The sequence below is a fragment of the Heptranchias perlo genome, unplaced genomic scaffold (assembly GCF_035084215.1).
Source record: "Heptranchias perlo isolate sHepPer1 unplaced genomic scaffold, sHepPer1.hap1 HAP1_SCAFFOLD_216, whole genome shotgun sequence".
In the NCBI taxonomy this organism is placed as follows: domain Eukaryota; kingdom Metazoa; phylum Chordata; class Chondrichthyes; order Hexanchiformes; family Hexanchidae; genus Heptranchias; species Heptranchias perlo.
In genome coordinates, this window is record NW_027139230.1 from 375,687 (window position 1) to 391,543 (window position 15,857).

General features: G+C 48.7%; 1 protein-coding gene and 1 long non-coding RNA gene across 2 annotated transcripts in view; one reads left to right on the top strand and one right to left on the bottom strand.

Moving 5' to 3' along the window:
* Window positions 1–4,750, top strand: part of LOC137310102 (uncharacterized) — a 53,664-nt gene extending 48,914 nt beyond the window's left edge. The window contains exon 3 of the long non-coding RNA XR_010960049.1: window positions 4,618–4,750. This is a non-coding gene — a long non-coding RNA (uncharacterized lncRNA). The remainder of the gene's footprint in view (window positions 1–4,617) is intronic.
* A 4,155-nt stretch (window positions 4,751–8,905) lies between these two features.
* The window catches only part of LOC137310099 (nuclear GTPase SLIP-GC-like), a 187,212-nt gene continuing 180,260 nt past the window's right edge, over window positions 8,906–15,857 (bottom strand). Inside the window, exons 17-21 of the mRNA XM_067978058.1 lie at window positions 15,286–15,436; window positions 13,680–13,788; window positions 13,034–13,167; window positions 10,333–10,420; window positions 8,906–10,247 (exon numbers count right to left, since the gene is read on the bottom strand). Coding sequence (XP_067834159.1) covers window positions 10,174–10,247; window positions 10,333–10,420; window positions 13,034–13,167; window positions 13,680–13,788; window positions 15,286–15,436 — 556 coding nt within the window. The 3' untranslated portion in view covers window positions 8,906–10,173. The remainder of the gene's footprint in view (window positions 10,248–10,332; window positions 10,421–13,033; window positions 13,168–13,679; window positions 13,789–15,285; window positions 15,437–15,857) is intronic.

Below are 15,857 nucleotides of genomic sequence, written 5' to 3' on the forward strand. Positions count from 1 at the left end.
TATCTGAGGTTACAGAGGAGATTCAGGTGTATCACAATAACGCAGCATCGTTGGGCTCTACTGATTATAAGTTATGCTCAATGGTCAAGATTGACATAAAGTCAGCAGAGTTTGTTAAATTTAGACTCTGTGTATAGCTAACAAGTTAACAGCCTTGAATAACAAGTCTATGGGATATATTGAAGTCCAGTTCATTCAGTTTATTGTTGATAAACTTGGAGCTTTGGCAAAGATTTCAGGAGCTTATATGACCATGTCCGTCTGAGTCAATGCAGTAGAGTTGCTTCTCTCACCTCCCTCTGGGATACTTGGGCTTATTCTGGGATGTCATTGCCACGACTCTCAGGCTGTTGCGTTTTCCTCTCTTTCTCCCACATCAGTTCTTTCAGTATAATGGGCCTGACTCTCATTCTCAGGATCTTAATCCCTACACACACGTGAATCATCCAACTATCTCTGCTTAATGGAGCTCTTAAACGTCTCTGATCTTTAAAATTTATTCTTTGTTCATGGTCGGACTTCCAACGTGGAAACGAGGTCAAGGAGTTCAAATCCCCCGGGGCCTCAGGCAACTCCATCCTGTGAGCTTGCTGCTTGCCCCATTCCCTACAGGCCTCATCAGGCCCCAGTTACAATCGGGATACTATCTTTTATATACTGGATTCACAAAGCAAACTCCTTCAATATTATTCAACCAATGTCTGAGATACACTGATTATAGTGATTCCCCGATCTGGTTCCGACTGGCACATGTCGAACACGTATAATGGACAACTGTTTAATTGTTCCAGAAACAAGTCAGATTAGCTGCAAAACTGTTTATGCTGCTGGGTTCCAAATACCTGGGATGAGTGAGTTTCTCTTCAATGGCCCACCTCACCCCCCCCCCAGGCCTACCTGACCGCAGACTGCCCCATGTCTCTCTGATTGAGCAAGGAATCAGCGGGATAGTCCTCCCACGGGCTGGACACACAGAAATACCGGGAGCAGTGATTTTCCAGCAGACTATCCATTAAATCGGCTGCCTCTCCTCCCCCATGGGGTGCAGGTCAAAAGAAAAGATCTCCTGCTGTTCTCAAAATGAATAGGAGCCCTCCTGACTCTACTGGGGCTGGGATGAGAGAATCGACCATCGTCGTGTCAGTATGAGCTGTGACATTCCACAAACTGGCTTGTCTGGCTCTAATACACACCTTCAATGACTGCAGCCTGTGGCTTTTAAAAGAAAAACCAGTGAGTTTACTCTGTTTAAAAACACAACACAAACATAACTCAAACCCAAATCCTGTCCATGAGAAAAAATATTCAAAATCCTAACATGTGATAACTAAATATATATATATATATATATATATAGTGCTTTAAATGATTTCTGTGCTGTATACCTATACTGCTTTACATTACATGTCTATTGTTTTTAATTAGGTCTACACTTTAACCACTATGTTAGATGATGTACACATTGTTGTGGAGTTTACGTAGTTTAACGCTCTGGAAACAGTCTGCCAGCTGTGCCATGGCTCCCTGTCTCCTCTCCTCCTCCAGAACTTCCACTTGCTGCTCCATTGCTCCAGTTCACCTCCCCCTCCTCAGAGACCCTCTCTGCCATCGCAGGCCCCCTTGTGTCAGCAGGGAAGGATGGCAGAAGGAAGGAATGAACATGCTTCTGTCAGGATGAAGAAGAGATGGTCAAGGGGGTGGAAGGTCGAGTGTCTGGGGCTAGACTGTGGGTGTTGATGTACCCACCTGTCACCAGCAATATCCCACCATTCTCAGCATCACCCACAGTGATGGGGCCACACATGCCCAGGGTGTCCAAGGACTTCTGCAAGCACCAGCCCAGGGAACTCCACCCCGGGAAAGGTCCACAGTGAGGTTAAGGAAGGTTCAGCGACAGAATTGTCCAGCACAGAGGTGGCCGAGGAGACGGCCTCTGCCCGGCGGAGGTTACTGATTGAATCAGTCGTGCGACTCAGAGTTCTTGCCTGAGGAAAAGGATGTTTGAGGAATGCTGTTGGTACGGTGCAGGCTCCGAGGACAACCTCCTAAGATCAGTGGCAATGGGCAGGCGTGACTGTCGAGTCTGCAGCTCTCCTTTGCATCCAGGTAGACTTGCCTTCCTCGCAGGCAGCAGTGCAGCAAGTGGCAGCTGCATTAGTGCCCTCGGTAAGAGACATCTGAACAGAGCCCTGGGTAAGAGGCATCTGAACAGAGCCCTGGGTAAGAGTCATCTGAACAGAGCCCTGGGTAAGATGCATCTGAACAGTGCCCTGGGTAAGAGGCATCTGAACAGTGCCCTGGGTAAGAGGCATCTGAACAGTGCCCTGGGTAAGAGTCATCTGAACAGTGCCCTGGGTAAGAGGCATCTGAACAGTGCCCTGGGTAAGAGGCATCTGAACAGTGCCCTGGGTAAGAGTCATCTGAACAGTGCCCTGGGTAAGAGACATCTGAACAGTGCCCTGGGTAAGAGACATCTGAACAGTGCCCTGGGTAAGAGACATCTGAACAGAGCCCTGGGTAAGAGACATCTGAACAGAGCCCTGGGTAAGAGTCATCTGAACAGTGCCCTGGGTAAGAGGCATCTGAACAGTGCCCTGGGTAAGAGGCATCTGAACAGTGCCCTGGGTAAGAGACAGCCAGGGACAAGTCAGGGACTCCACCTGTGTGGAAGCACAGATGCAGCTCTGAGGCCGGGTTAGAATGCAGCATTGATCGCAGCTTCCAGACCATGGCTCCTGGCATGTCTCAGGGCTGGACAGATCTAATCGCTGCCATTAGACCAGCAATCCCACTGATCAGTGGGGCTGCAGGTCCAGGGCCCAGTGGAATGGCGGCGGCAGAAGTCCTTGTGCCTGATCCCACCGTCTCTCAGGACTGCAGCACGTGCCAGGGCTCCGGCCTTCACCCTCACAGTACACTGCCAGTGGAGGAGGCCGGCGAGACAAGGCTTCCCAGGAGAGCGGAGAGTGGGACCAGGCTGCCCAGGAGAGTGTCAGGCAAGACCAGGCTGCCCAGGAGAGTGTCAGGCGAGACCAGGCTGCCCGGGAGAGTGTCAGGCGAGACCAGGCTGCATGGGAGAGTGTCAGGCGAGACCAGGCTGCCCGGGAGGGTGTCAGGCGAGACCAGGCTGCATGGGAGAGTGTCAGGCGAGACCAGGCTGCCCGGGAGGGTGTCAGGCGAGACCAGGCTGCATGGGAGAGTGTCAGGCGAGACCAGGCTGCCCGGGAGGGTGTCAGGCGAGACCAGGCTGCCCGGGAGGGTGTCAGGCGAGACCAGGCTGCCCGGGAGAGTGTCAGGCAAGACCAGGCTGCCCAGGAGAGTGTCAGGCGAGACCAGGCTGCCCGGGAGGGTGGTGAGTGAGACATGACTGCCCAGGAGGGATGGGTGAGACCAGGCTGTCGAAGGGGGAGGAGAGTGAGACAAGACTGCCCGGGAGGGTGGGGAGCGGGACCATAATGCCCAGGAGGGGACGGGCGAGACCAGGCTGTCCAGGATCTCCCTCCAGAGACGCAGCCAGCAGCGGCTCACTGCCATGAGCTCTGGGCCACCTCGGAACCAGGGCCCTTCAGCCACCCACCTCCTGCCAGCCTGGGCCTCAGGTGGGACTTAGTGGGTAGCAGCAGATGAGGAAGGGGAATCGGGGTATAAACAAAGATGATGGGGGAGGAATTGGATAAGGGTCCCTTCTGAGCAATGCGCTACCATCCCGCGCCGAACGGACCCTCCGCAGGCAGCACATGAAATTCGTGCTACTTACCCTGAAATCTCCGTACAGCAAGTGCAGCCCTCGCTGCTGAGAGGCTGCATGGAGAATGAGGGAGTTGGAAATGTGCAGGCACATTTCTAATGGCGAATACACAGCCAAGGAGAAGGGAGAATGGCATTGCAAGTAGCTGCACCAGCAAGAGAGCGGGCACCAAGATTCTCGGATGATGCTCTGGAGGCCCTGGTGGAAGGTGTGGACCAGAGGAGGGCAGCATCGTACCCGCAGGGTGGAGGAGTCCAGCTCCAACTTGGCACAGGGCTTTGCGCAGAGCTTGGAGCCCATCCTTTCCAACATGGAACGGGTGGTCACCTCCATCAGCGCACCTGTGGAACCTGCTGGGTAGGCATTGGCAGGCCGTGGCACAGGAGGTGAATGCCAGGAGCATTGCACCATGCACGTGGGTGCAATGCCACAAGCATTTTAATGACTTGACACGAGTGGTCAAGGTGAGTGAATGCAAGTGTCAAGTGGCACATCCTACCAACTGCACCAATACTCCACGCACGACACCTCCCGTCACCCACCCACCCACCAACAAACACTGCCCATCCATACGCAATGCTGCAGCTCATCCGCACATAGTACCACACTAGCAGGCCACACAACCACCGCTCAAGTCACACAAACTGGCAGCTATACGACCATGACTGGCACATCACCCACAGCATTGTGGGAGAACCGTCACCACACGGACTGCAGCGGTTCAAGAAGGCGGCTCACCACCACCTTCTCGAGGGCAATTAGGGATGGGCAATAAATGCTGGCCTTGCCAGCGACGCCCACATCCCGTGAACGAATAAAAAAAAACACCTTGCAGGACACTCACTGACACACTGTCCTCTGTCTTGCAGGAGAAGGTGGCGTATTACACCCACCAGCAGGAGGGACCTGAGGCTGGACGGGCACGTCTACACGTCCTCACCCTCCCTCGAGGAGACTGTGCTGCGGATCATTGGGCGGGCCGTCGCTGCAGCCGTTGCAACATGCCGTGCTGGAGGTCCGGTCAAAGGGGTCTCTGCATATCTAATGATCCTTCTCCTTTTCCACATCTCCCTCCTCCCATAATCTTCTCTGACTCATGTGCTGCACATGCTGCCAGCACGCACCTCTTACTTGCTCCTCTCCCCACTCCACATCTCAACCTGTTTCCCTTTGTCATTGCAGATACCCAAGAACACGTGGCGGCACCCGAGGAGGAGGAGGAGGAGGAGGGGGAGGAGGAGGAGGAAGAAGAGGAGGAGGAGGAGGACGAGGGGGACATTGAAGCCACACCGTCACTTGATCTGACACTTGCTTCCACCAGCTCAGAGACTGACACTGCGCGTCCTTTAGAGGTTAGCTTCGAGGAGGGATCTGCACATGGTGAGACACCGAGCACAAGTGAGCAGGAGCCGGGGCGGAGGGAACGGATACCACAGGAGCCATTCGCCGGAGGGCGAGGTCGCTCACTAGTTCTGCTGCAGAGGAGTCAGATGAGGACTTCGATGGGCCAGGCTACAGAAGATGGCTGATGGGCGTACACCAACAAATGCTTGGGGCACTGGAAAACCTGCCAGAAAGCCTGTGCACAATGAGAAAGGGCATGGAGGAGTCCAGCTCCAACTTGGCACAGGGCTTTGCGCAGAGCTTGGAGCCCATCGTTTCCAACATGGAACGGTGGTCACCTCCATCAGCGCACCTGTGGAACCCACCATGATGCAGCATCTGATGGCCGATGTCACAACATCCATTGCAGCACAAACATCCGCCATCTATTGCTAGGGGGATAGAATATAAAAACAGGGAGGTATTGCTGCAGTTATATAAGGTATTGGTGAGACCGCACCTGGAATACTGCATACAGTTTTGGTGTCCGTACTTAAGAAAAGACATACTTGCTCTCGAGGCAGTACAAAGAAGGTTCACTCGGTTAATCCCGGGGATGAGGGGGTGGACATATGAGGAGAGGTTGAGTGGATTGGGACTCTACTCATTGGAGTTCAGAAGAATGAGAGGCGATCTTATTGAAACATATAAGATTATGAAGGGGCTTGATCGGGTGGATGCAGTAAGGATGTTCCCAAGGATGGGTGAAACTAGAACTAGGGGGCATAATCTTAGAATAAGGGGCTGCTCTTTCAAAACTGAGATGAGGAGAAACTTCTTCACTCAGAGGGTAGTAGGTCTGTGGAATTTGCTGCCCCAGGAAGCTGTGGAAGCTACATCATTAAATAAATTTAAAACAGAAATAGACAGTTTCCTAGAAGTAAAGGGAATTAGGGGTTACGGGGAGCAGGCAGGAAATTGGACGTGAATTTAGATTTGAGGTTAGGATCAGATCAGCCATGATCTGATTGAATGGTGAGCAGGCTCGAGGGGCCGATTGGCCTACTCCTGCTCCTATTTCTTATGTTCTTAAGGTCTGACTGCTGCATTTGCAGCTCAGACTGCTGCCTTGGAAGCTCAGACTGCTGCTATCATGGCTCTGGGGACCATAACGGGGCTTCCAGGGTGTCACAGCACTCCAGCAATCCGTTCTCCAGCCGATCACCAGGATTGCTGAGGCGCCGCCCTGGGAGAGTGACAGTAGCGCCATGACAGTCGGACCTGCTGTCCTCTCTCAGGACAACAGCAATCCAGCTCCCACCCCTGCCGCTCCGCCAGTGCCCCTGTTGTTGCCTGTCGGCCAGCCAGGCCAGACTGCTGCAGCCCATGCTGAGATGGTGCAGTCTGAAGCCGGGCCCTCCCGGCCCAGAGCTGCTCGAGGTCATCCACCAAGGCCATCTGGACGTTCCTCCATTGAAAGCCAGCAGCCTCCCACCACCCACGCTCCATCCACTGGGGAAGCACCTCGTCGGAGCACTAGGATAGGTCAAGGCATACGGACAACAGGCACTAAGGGAATGCACAAGGGGGAATATGTTTGCATATTTTCATTTATTAATCCATAAATGAGACTTTGATTTTGTATTTGGTGGTGGTTTTTATTCATGCTGAGAGGGAAACTAATGTGTAATATGATGGAGGGCGATTTGATTGTCTTGTGGGAGGGGAAAGGTGGGGAATGTCGGACTATTGGTGAGTTGGGGGATGTAGTTCCAATTATTGATACCGGGCATGGATCAGGCGAGCACACAGAGCGCTTGCAGACAAGGCGTGTGGTTCCTGCTGCACCCTTGCGTCCTCTTCCACCTCCTCTTCCGGCTCCATCCCCTCCTCCTGCTCCTCCTCAGCCTCTTCCTCCTCCACCTCCTCTGCCTTTTCTTCCTAACCCTCCTCCTCCACCTCTGGCTCAGGATCTTCTGCAGTCATTGGTGGCAAAGGCTGATCCCTCATGAGGCAAGGTTGTGCAGCATGCAGCAGACCACCACAAATCTGCCCACCCACTCAGGGGAGTCCTGCAGAGCTCCTCCAGACCGGTCGAGGCAGCGGAAGTGTTGTTTGAGGAGGCCTATGGTGTGCTCTACAATGTTGCGTGTGGCCGCATGGCTCTCATTATAGGCCTGTTGTGCACGTGTGTGTGGGTTCCTGACCGGTGTCATGAGCCACGTCATGAGGGGATAGCCCTTGTCGCTCACTAGCCAGCCTTTGACTTGCCGAGTCGGGTGAAAGATAACTGGCACGTTGGACTGCCACATGACGAAGGTGTCATGACTGCTCCCAGGGTAGCGGGTATCGACCTCCATGATTCGATGCGTGTGGTCACACACCAGCTGCACGTTGAAGGAGTGGAAGCCCTTTCGGTTGATGAAGACGGCCGAGTTGATGTGCGGGGCACACAGGGCAATATGTGGGCAGTCCATGGCACCCTGCATCATGGGGAAGCCAGCAATGCGGGCGAACCCCCGTGCTCGCTCGTTCTGCTTGTCTCTGTGGAGAGGGAAGGTGATGAACCTGTTCCTCATGTGGTACAGTGCGTCTGTGACCTCTCTTATGCAGCAGCGCACTGCAGACTGTGAGATGTTGCACATGTCGCCAGCGGAGGCCTGAAATGCTCCTGAGCCGTAGAAATTCAGCACCACGGTGACCTTCACAGCCACAGGCAATGCTGTCCTCGCCCTGCTCTGAGGCTGCAGTTGTGGCCGCACCAGTTGACAGATCTCGGTCACGGCTTCCTTGGTGAACCTCAGGCATCAGATGCAATCCTCCTCGATCATGTTGAGGTAAGACAATTGATCCCTGAAGACCCTCATTGGATACGGCCTCCTGCTCAGTGCCCTGCGCCTCCTCACCCTCCCTCTCCTCGCAGCTTGACCTGCTGGGCGTGGCCTCTCTGCATGATCCCAGTCGTGATCAATGCCCTGTGGGAGCCCGAGCAGACCGCCCATGGTTGCCAGGAATGTTCCACCAGGGTTGTAGTTTCCTGACCCGTAAGGCAATACCTGCCAAAGCACTCTCAAAAGTAGTGCAGGAACTCTCAATAAGAATAGGGAGCTTCAAAAAACACTTCCTACTCCTCCAGCAGCCAGAAGCAATAATCCAGCAACTAACCTGCAACACCCACATGGTCCCTTTAAATAGCACCGATGGAGGGTCCTTCAGGCACTGTATGAAATGTTTCGATGGTTGGGGATAAGACTGTGTGTTGAGTTGAGTGTTAAGGTTGAAAATGGTGTCCATCACTTTAAATCAGCATTGCACACTGATTTAATCCATTTTCTCCCTACTTTACATGTTTCCAGCGTTTGGGGTGCTAACTCCTATACCAAGATGGCGTCTGGCGTGTGCATCCAAGATGCCATCTTGGATGTCGGAGGGGCCGTGTAGCGCCGAAACAACGGGTGCTACACGGCCCAATTTAGCGCCCGATGTCATTTTCACATGGAGAACGGGTCGGATTTTGCAGTGAGCAGCGAATGAACAGTGTTTGCCATTCGTTAGATTTGCCGCTTGCCCATTGACTTTCTTTGAACTTTTGCACAGCAAGTTCCTGAAAATTAGAAACCCAAGTGGCGCGGCCCCCCCTACAGGGCATCTGGGACCCGTGTGAACGGGACCAGCAACTGGGTATCTCCTTAATCAATCAGATCGAAGAATCGTTAATGAGTAAGGCAGAGTCTGAACCAGGAAGTGTAAGTTCAAATAGTGAATTCAACATCAGATCAGGTACAGAAAGAGAAATGAAGAGCGGGAAAGAAAGATTGGATTAAGAGAGTGAGAAAAAGTAAGAAAAAATTTTTATTCAAATTTTAAAAAAATGTCCAACAATAATTAAAATCTGAATTAATGAGACTTCACACTTGTAAAAGTTAATTTTCATGCCAGAGAGGTTGTTTGGCATTAATTAAGACTTACCACGCTGTTAAAATGGTACTTAGACTTGAAATGACTTGACTTGACTTTTGTTGGGGAGTTTGGTCCGTATCTACGACGTCAGTGCAGGGACTTCACACTGTTCAATACATTTGAACGGGGAGTCAGCCCGTGAGACGTTGTTCCCACAGAGCTTACGGAGAGGCAGTGCATCTCGGACAGCAATGTCTGGGCTTTGGCGTTTAACGACGCGTGTGCACTCGCTGGAAGTTACTGTCCGATTTGCACACGAGCGCGGTGAGCCTCATCGTTATTTTTACAGCAAAATCCAGCCCAACATGATTGTTGAGGACTGTACATTTCACACTGATCTTGTATTGTGTTGTTCATGGACATCAAAGTAATAAAAAAAAAGCCCATCACTACATTCCGTACATTTAAGTTGTTCACACCTTATGATTAAAGGGACTGAAAGTTTAAAAGCCCTAAATTTAAACGATACAAAAATAAAAGTGATACAAAAAGCAATTAATTGTTTAACATAAAAGCATCAGTGATGGTATCACAGTGAATTCACAGATCACTCGTTCAATTCAAATCACTGCAGGAATCTCACTGGTCCTTACACCAGTAATCGATCTCACACCAAAACCACAGCCCTGACACCAGTAATCTATCTCACACTAAAACCACAGCCCTTACACCAGTAATCTATCTCACACTAAAACCACAGCCCTTACACCAGTAATCTATCTCACACTAAAACCACAGCCCTTACACCAGTAATCTATCTCACACTAAAACCACAGCCCTTACACCAGTAATCTATCTCACACTAAAACCACAGCCCTTACACCAGTAATCTATCTCACACTAAAACCACAGCCCGTACACCAGTAATCTATCTCACACTAAAACCACAGCCCTTACACCAGTAATCTATCTCACACTAAAAGCACGGCCCTTACACCAGTAATCTATCTCACACTAAAACCACGCCCTTACACCAGTAATCTATCTCACACTAAAAGCACGGCCCTTACACCAGTAATCTATCTCACGGTTATTTATCTTATTAGCAATAATATCAGCAGGGACAGGTGGACCTCGTAAATCTGCTTCAGTGGATTTCAATCCCAGTCTGGATGTTCAGAAACAAAACAGATCCAAGGTATTTAGTCTGTTTTTGATGAAATCTCCTTCACTTCATTCCAGATTTGATCCATCTGTTTAAACTCGTTCTTAAAATCTGCAATAAATGAAATAAAAAAGTGTCAGTTCTATAAATTGGGTGAAATGAACTTGTGTGTGACGAGCAGCTGGTGTTCAGTTACCTGGTAAAGGATCCCGTCCCTGCCACTGAGACAAGCCCAGCTTCATGAAAATTTTCACGTTGATTTTCATTTCATGCTTCAAATGGACCTTTTAACGATAAAAATAGTGAGATGTAGTTTCTGTTTTTTACTCTGTGTTTCAGTACCTGTTTATTACCTGATATGGAACGCTGTGTGTATTTCAGTCCCTGTCTATTACCTGATATGGAACGCTGTGTGTATTTCAGTCCCTGTCTATTACCTGATATGGAACGCTGTGTGTATTTCAGTACCTGTTCACTACCTGATATGGAACGCTGTGTGTATTTCAGTACCTGTTTATTATCTGATATGGAACGCTGTGTGTATTTCAGTACCTGTTCACTACCTGATATGGAACGCTGTGTGTGTTTCAGTACCTGTTTATTACCTGATATGGAACGCTGTGTGTATTTCAGTACCTGTTCACTACCTGATATGGAACGCTGTGTGTATTTCAGTCCCTGTTTATTACCTGATATGGAGCGCTGTGTGTATTTCAGTCCCTGTTTATCACCTGATATGGAACGCTGTGTGTATTTCAGTACCTGTTTATTACCTGATATGGAGCGCTGTGTGTATTTCAGTCCCTGTTTATCACCTGATATGGAACGCTGTGTGTATTTCAGTACCTGTTTATTACCTGATATGGAGCGCTGTGTGTATTTCAGTACCTGTTTATCACCTGATATGGAATGCTGTGTGTGTTTCAGTCCCTGTTTATTACCTGATATGGAACGCTGTGTGTATTTCAGTACCTGTTCACTACCTGATATGGAACGCTGTGTGTATTTCAGTCCCTGTTTATTACCTGATATGGAGCGCTGTGTGTATTTCAGTCCCTGTTTATCACCTGATATGGAACGCTGTGTGTATTTCAGTACCTGTTCACTACCTGATATGGAACGCTGTGTGTATTTCAGTCCCTGTTTATTACCTGATATGGAGCGCTGTGTGTATTTCAGTCCCTGTTTATCACCTGATATGGAACGCTGTGTGTATTTCAGTACCTGTTTATTACCTGATATGGAGCGCTGTGTGTATTTCAGTCCCTGTTTATCACCTGATATGGAACGCTGTGTGTATTTCAGTACCTGTTTATTACCTGATATGGAGCGCTGTGTGTATTTCAGTACCTGTTTATCACCTGATATGGAATGCTGTGTGTGTTTCAGTCCCTGTTTATTACCTGATATGGAACGCTGTGTGTGTTTCAGTACCTGTTTATTACCTGATATGGAATGCTGTGTGTATTTCAGTACCTGTTTATTACCTGATATGGAACGCTGTGTGTATTTCAGTACCTGTTTGTTACCTGATATGGAACGCTGTGTGTATTTCAGTACCTGTTCACTACCTGATATGGAACGCTGTGTGTGTTTCAGTACCTGTTTATTACCTGATATGGAACGCTGTGTGTGTTTCAGTACCTGTTTATTACCTGATATGGAACGCTGTGTGTATTTCAGTACCTGTTCACTACCTGATATGGAACGCTGTGTGTGTTTCAGTACCTGTTTATTACCTGATATGGAACGCTGTGTGTGTTTCAGTACCTGTTTATTACCTGATATGGAACGCTGTGTGTGTTTCAGTCCCTGTTTATTACCTGATATGGAACGCTGTGTGTGTTTCAGTACCTGTTTATTACCTGATATGGAATGCTGTGTGTATTTCAGTACCTGTTTATTACCTGATATGGAACGCTGTGTCTATTTCAGTACCTGTTTGTTACCTGATATGGAACGCTGTGTGTATTTCAGTACCTGTTCACTACCTGATATGGAACGCTGTGTGTGTTTCAGTACCTGTTTATTACCTGATATGGAACGCTGTGTGTGTTTCAGTACCTGTTTATTACCTGATATGGAACGCTGTGTGTGTTTCAGTACCTGTTTATTACCTGATATGGAATGCTGTGTGTATTTCAGTACCTGTTTATCACCTGATATGGAACGCTGTGTGTATTTCAGTACCTGTTTATTACCTGATATGGAACGCTGTGTGTATTTCAGTACCTGTTTATTACCTGATATGGAATGCTGTGTGTATTTCAGTACCTGTTTATTACCTGATATGGAACGCTGTGTGTGTTTCAGTACCTGTTTATTACCTGATATGGAATGCTGTGTGTATTTAAGTACCTGTTTATTACCTGATATGGAACGCTGTGTGTATTTCAGTACCTGTTTATTACCTGATATGGAACGCTGTGTGTATTTCAGTACCTGTTTATTACCTGATATGGAACGCTGTGTGTATTTCAGTACCTGTTTATTACCTGATATGGAATGCTGTGTGTATTTCAGTACCTGTTTATTACCTGATATGGAACGCTGTGTGTATTTCAGTACCTGTCTATTACCTGATATGGAACGCTGTGTGTATTTCAGCACCTGTTTATTACCTGATATGGAACGCTGTGTCTATTTCAGTACCTGTTCACTACCTGATATGGAGCGCTGTGTGTATTTCAGTACCTGTTCACTACCTGATATGGAACGCTGTGTGTATTTCAGTACCTGTTTATTACCTGATATGGAACGCTGTGTCTATTTCAGTACCTGTTCACTACCTGATATGGAGCGCTGTGTGTATTTCAGTACCTGTTCACTACCTGATATGGAACCCTGTGTCTATTTCAGAATTTTCAGCCAGAAAATACTATTAATGTAACAGAAACCTTCATGCTGCTGAATTCCTGCAACACGCTGTCTGCTGCATCTTTGAAAATCTTCGCCTTCTGTTCTAGTACATGCTCTTTCAATATGTTCTGCATGGAAGGAAAGATTTTTGTGCCCTTTTTCTGTGCAGCTTCTGCAAAAACAAACAAATGTTGTATCGGACGGAATCTTACAAATGTGTCAGAGTTTCAGTGCCCAGCTATCTATAATGGACTGTACCCCTATAACAATCTTTCAGTGTTTGTGTGCCCATCTGTATCACGGATTGTACCCCTATAACAATCTTTCAGTGTTTGTGTGCCCAATTGTATCACGGATTGTACCCCTATAACAATCTTTCAGTGTTTGTGTGCCCAGCTATCTATAATGGACTGTACCCCTATAACAATCTTTCAGTGTTTGTGTGCCCAATTGTATCACGGATTGTACCCCTATAACAATCTTTCAGTGTTTGTGTGCCCAGCTGTCTATCACGGACTGTACACCCACAACAATCTTTCAGTGTTTGTGTGCCCAGCTGTCTATCACGGACTGTACACCCACAACAATCTTTCAGTGTTTGTGTGCCCAGCTATCCATAACGGACTGTACACCTGTACCAATGTGCCGGTGTTTCAGTGCCCAGCTATCTATAACAGACAGTACCTTTGTATGCTGGTTTCATCGTACGTTGAACAGACAAATCAGCTGCTTTATAAATGTCCATCTTCCTTTTAATTATCTGCCTTTCCAGGTCGCTTAATAATGCATTGAGCTGTAACAGGATTTAAACTCATTAAAATCACATTGTACGTCCTGTAGTGTGTAAAGCAATGCACCCGTAGTTTGTAAGTACGCAAATAGTCCAAAGTTCCTCTTTGATTTTGTCAGCTATACTGTGCGTTCCATTCAATGTGTGGCTGCTTTTATTTTTCTGATATTGCATTAGCAATTGCACCATCTGTATGTGTCTCTATTTTTTATTTAATCGCTGAGACTCTGTGCATTTCCTGCCCCTCAGTTTCTGGAGGTCAATTGAAGCTTTCAAGAGTGAGACTGATAGATACTTGTTAGGCAAGGGTGTCAAGGGACATGGAGTTAAGATGCAGACCAGCCATGATCTAATTGAATGGTGGAGCAGGCTTGATGGGCCGAATGGCCTCCTTCCATGCTGTAACATTTCTATGATTCTATGTTCCTATGTGTGAGCCACCTGAACTCTTGCCATCGCTGTGTGGCCATAGAGCTGGTATTCTGCAATCCTCTGTATCACAGTTCATTGCTGAACTTAAATGGTTTGTCCCACTTCAGCTCACTGTTGGCAACAACTTCATTTGGGTAGATTATATCACTACAGTATGAGGCCAACTTTCCACTCACGGCCCCCCACTCCCCACTCTAATCTTCTAGCCTGTTGGTGCAGACCCGCCCCCACCCCTGGCAGGGCCATTCACAGGGAACGGGTGTGGAGGGGGATGGAAACAGGAACGCCTGGAGCATGCAGCTGCACTTCTGGCCTCTGGCACTAGAGCTTGCCGGCGAACATCGGCCAGGAGGGTCCAAGCCCCGTAAATTCTGCTGGGTGTAGAGGGGGACTCGATAACCACTGCCACCTCACATCTTTGGGGTGCTCCCATGACTCCTGTACACCCTCCCCTGCAGAGGCTCCTGATACAAGCTCCACGGCCAGCTTTTAGGGGCACTGCCCCTCTGATTGAGCAGCCCATGGGCAGCTGAAGAGGAAAATGAGATGGGAAGCCTGGACACCCCAGCCTCATTTCTATGCTGATGCAGTACCGCCCACTGAGGGAACCCCAGGAAATCCGGAGGCAGCGCAGGGGGGCACACACCTGATGTCACGTGTCTCTGCCCCCGTGTCTTCTTTGTTGCAACTGGGAACTGAATGTTCTTCTGGTGCAACAGAGAGGGAAATCTATCCTGAGAAGTTCTTGCCCCTGAAATGTGGCACTTATGGTTCATGCAGTTTTGCTGCCATTGTCCCTCCTGTCACCGGAAGCTGAGCTTCACCAATAGAGGGCCGATGATTATTTCCAGTTACAAACCCATTTAATTGGAATGATCACCGGTTAGATTTGATTGGACGGGATACCTTACGTCTGTGGCAAGTTACCAGAGAAACTGTGGAGCCAGTTTAGCAATGGCTGGTGGGTAACCATGGTGGGACACTCCACAGTCACCACCAAACATCCAGTACACCCGAGGAGACACAAGACCACTTGAACAATCACACCAACAGCAACTTTCCACTTACCTCAGTTTTCATGAACTTCTGCCGGTATTGCCAAACCCATGCATTATCTCCCATACATTTGGTTGGTTGAGCCTCATCTATCACCGTGTTTAGTGAGGTTTTAAAAACATCCAAATGTCCTTTCATTGAACTCCTTGTGGCTTTGTTAAACCTATTGAACCAAGCAGGATACATTAAATCATCAGAAGGACTAATCCTTATCCCTACGCTAAATTTATAATTTGCAACTTCCTCGTTCCTTGCACCTTCAAACAAACAGGTCAGAAACACCTGGACCTTTGCACTAGTCCTAAATCAGAAGAGGGAAGGGGCGGGGGGGCCGGGACAGAGAGATGAAAAGAGAGAGGGAGAGGGAGAGAGGAGACGTGTAGAAGGGAGTGAGGGAGGGGGAGGGAGACCTTATTTGCAGTTAGTGCCTTGTGGTCCTGTATCGTGGACAAACGCAGGTCAGACTGAGGCAAAGCAAGTTACTTGCAGATTCCCCCAGTTCTCAAATACTTCATCAATTCCATGTGAAAGGCAGGGTTGCTCTCCAATAAGAAGATCATCACTGAAATCTCCAACATATCTAA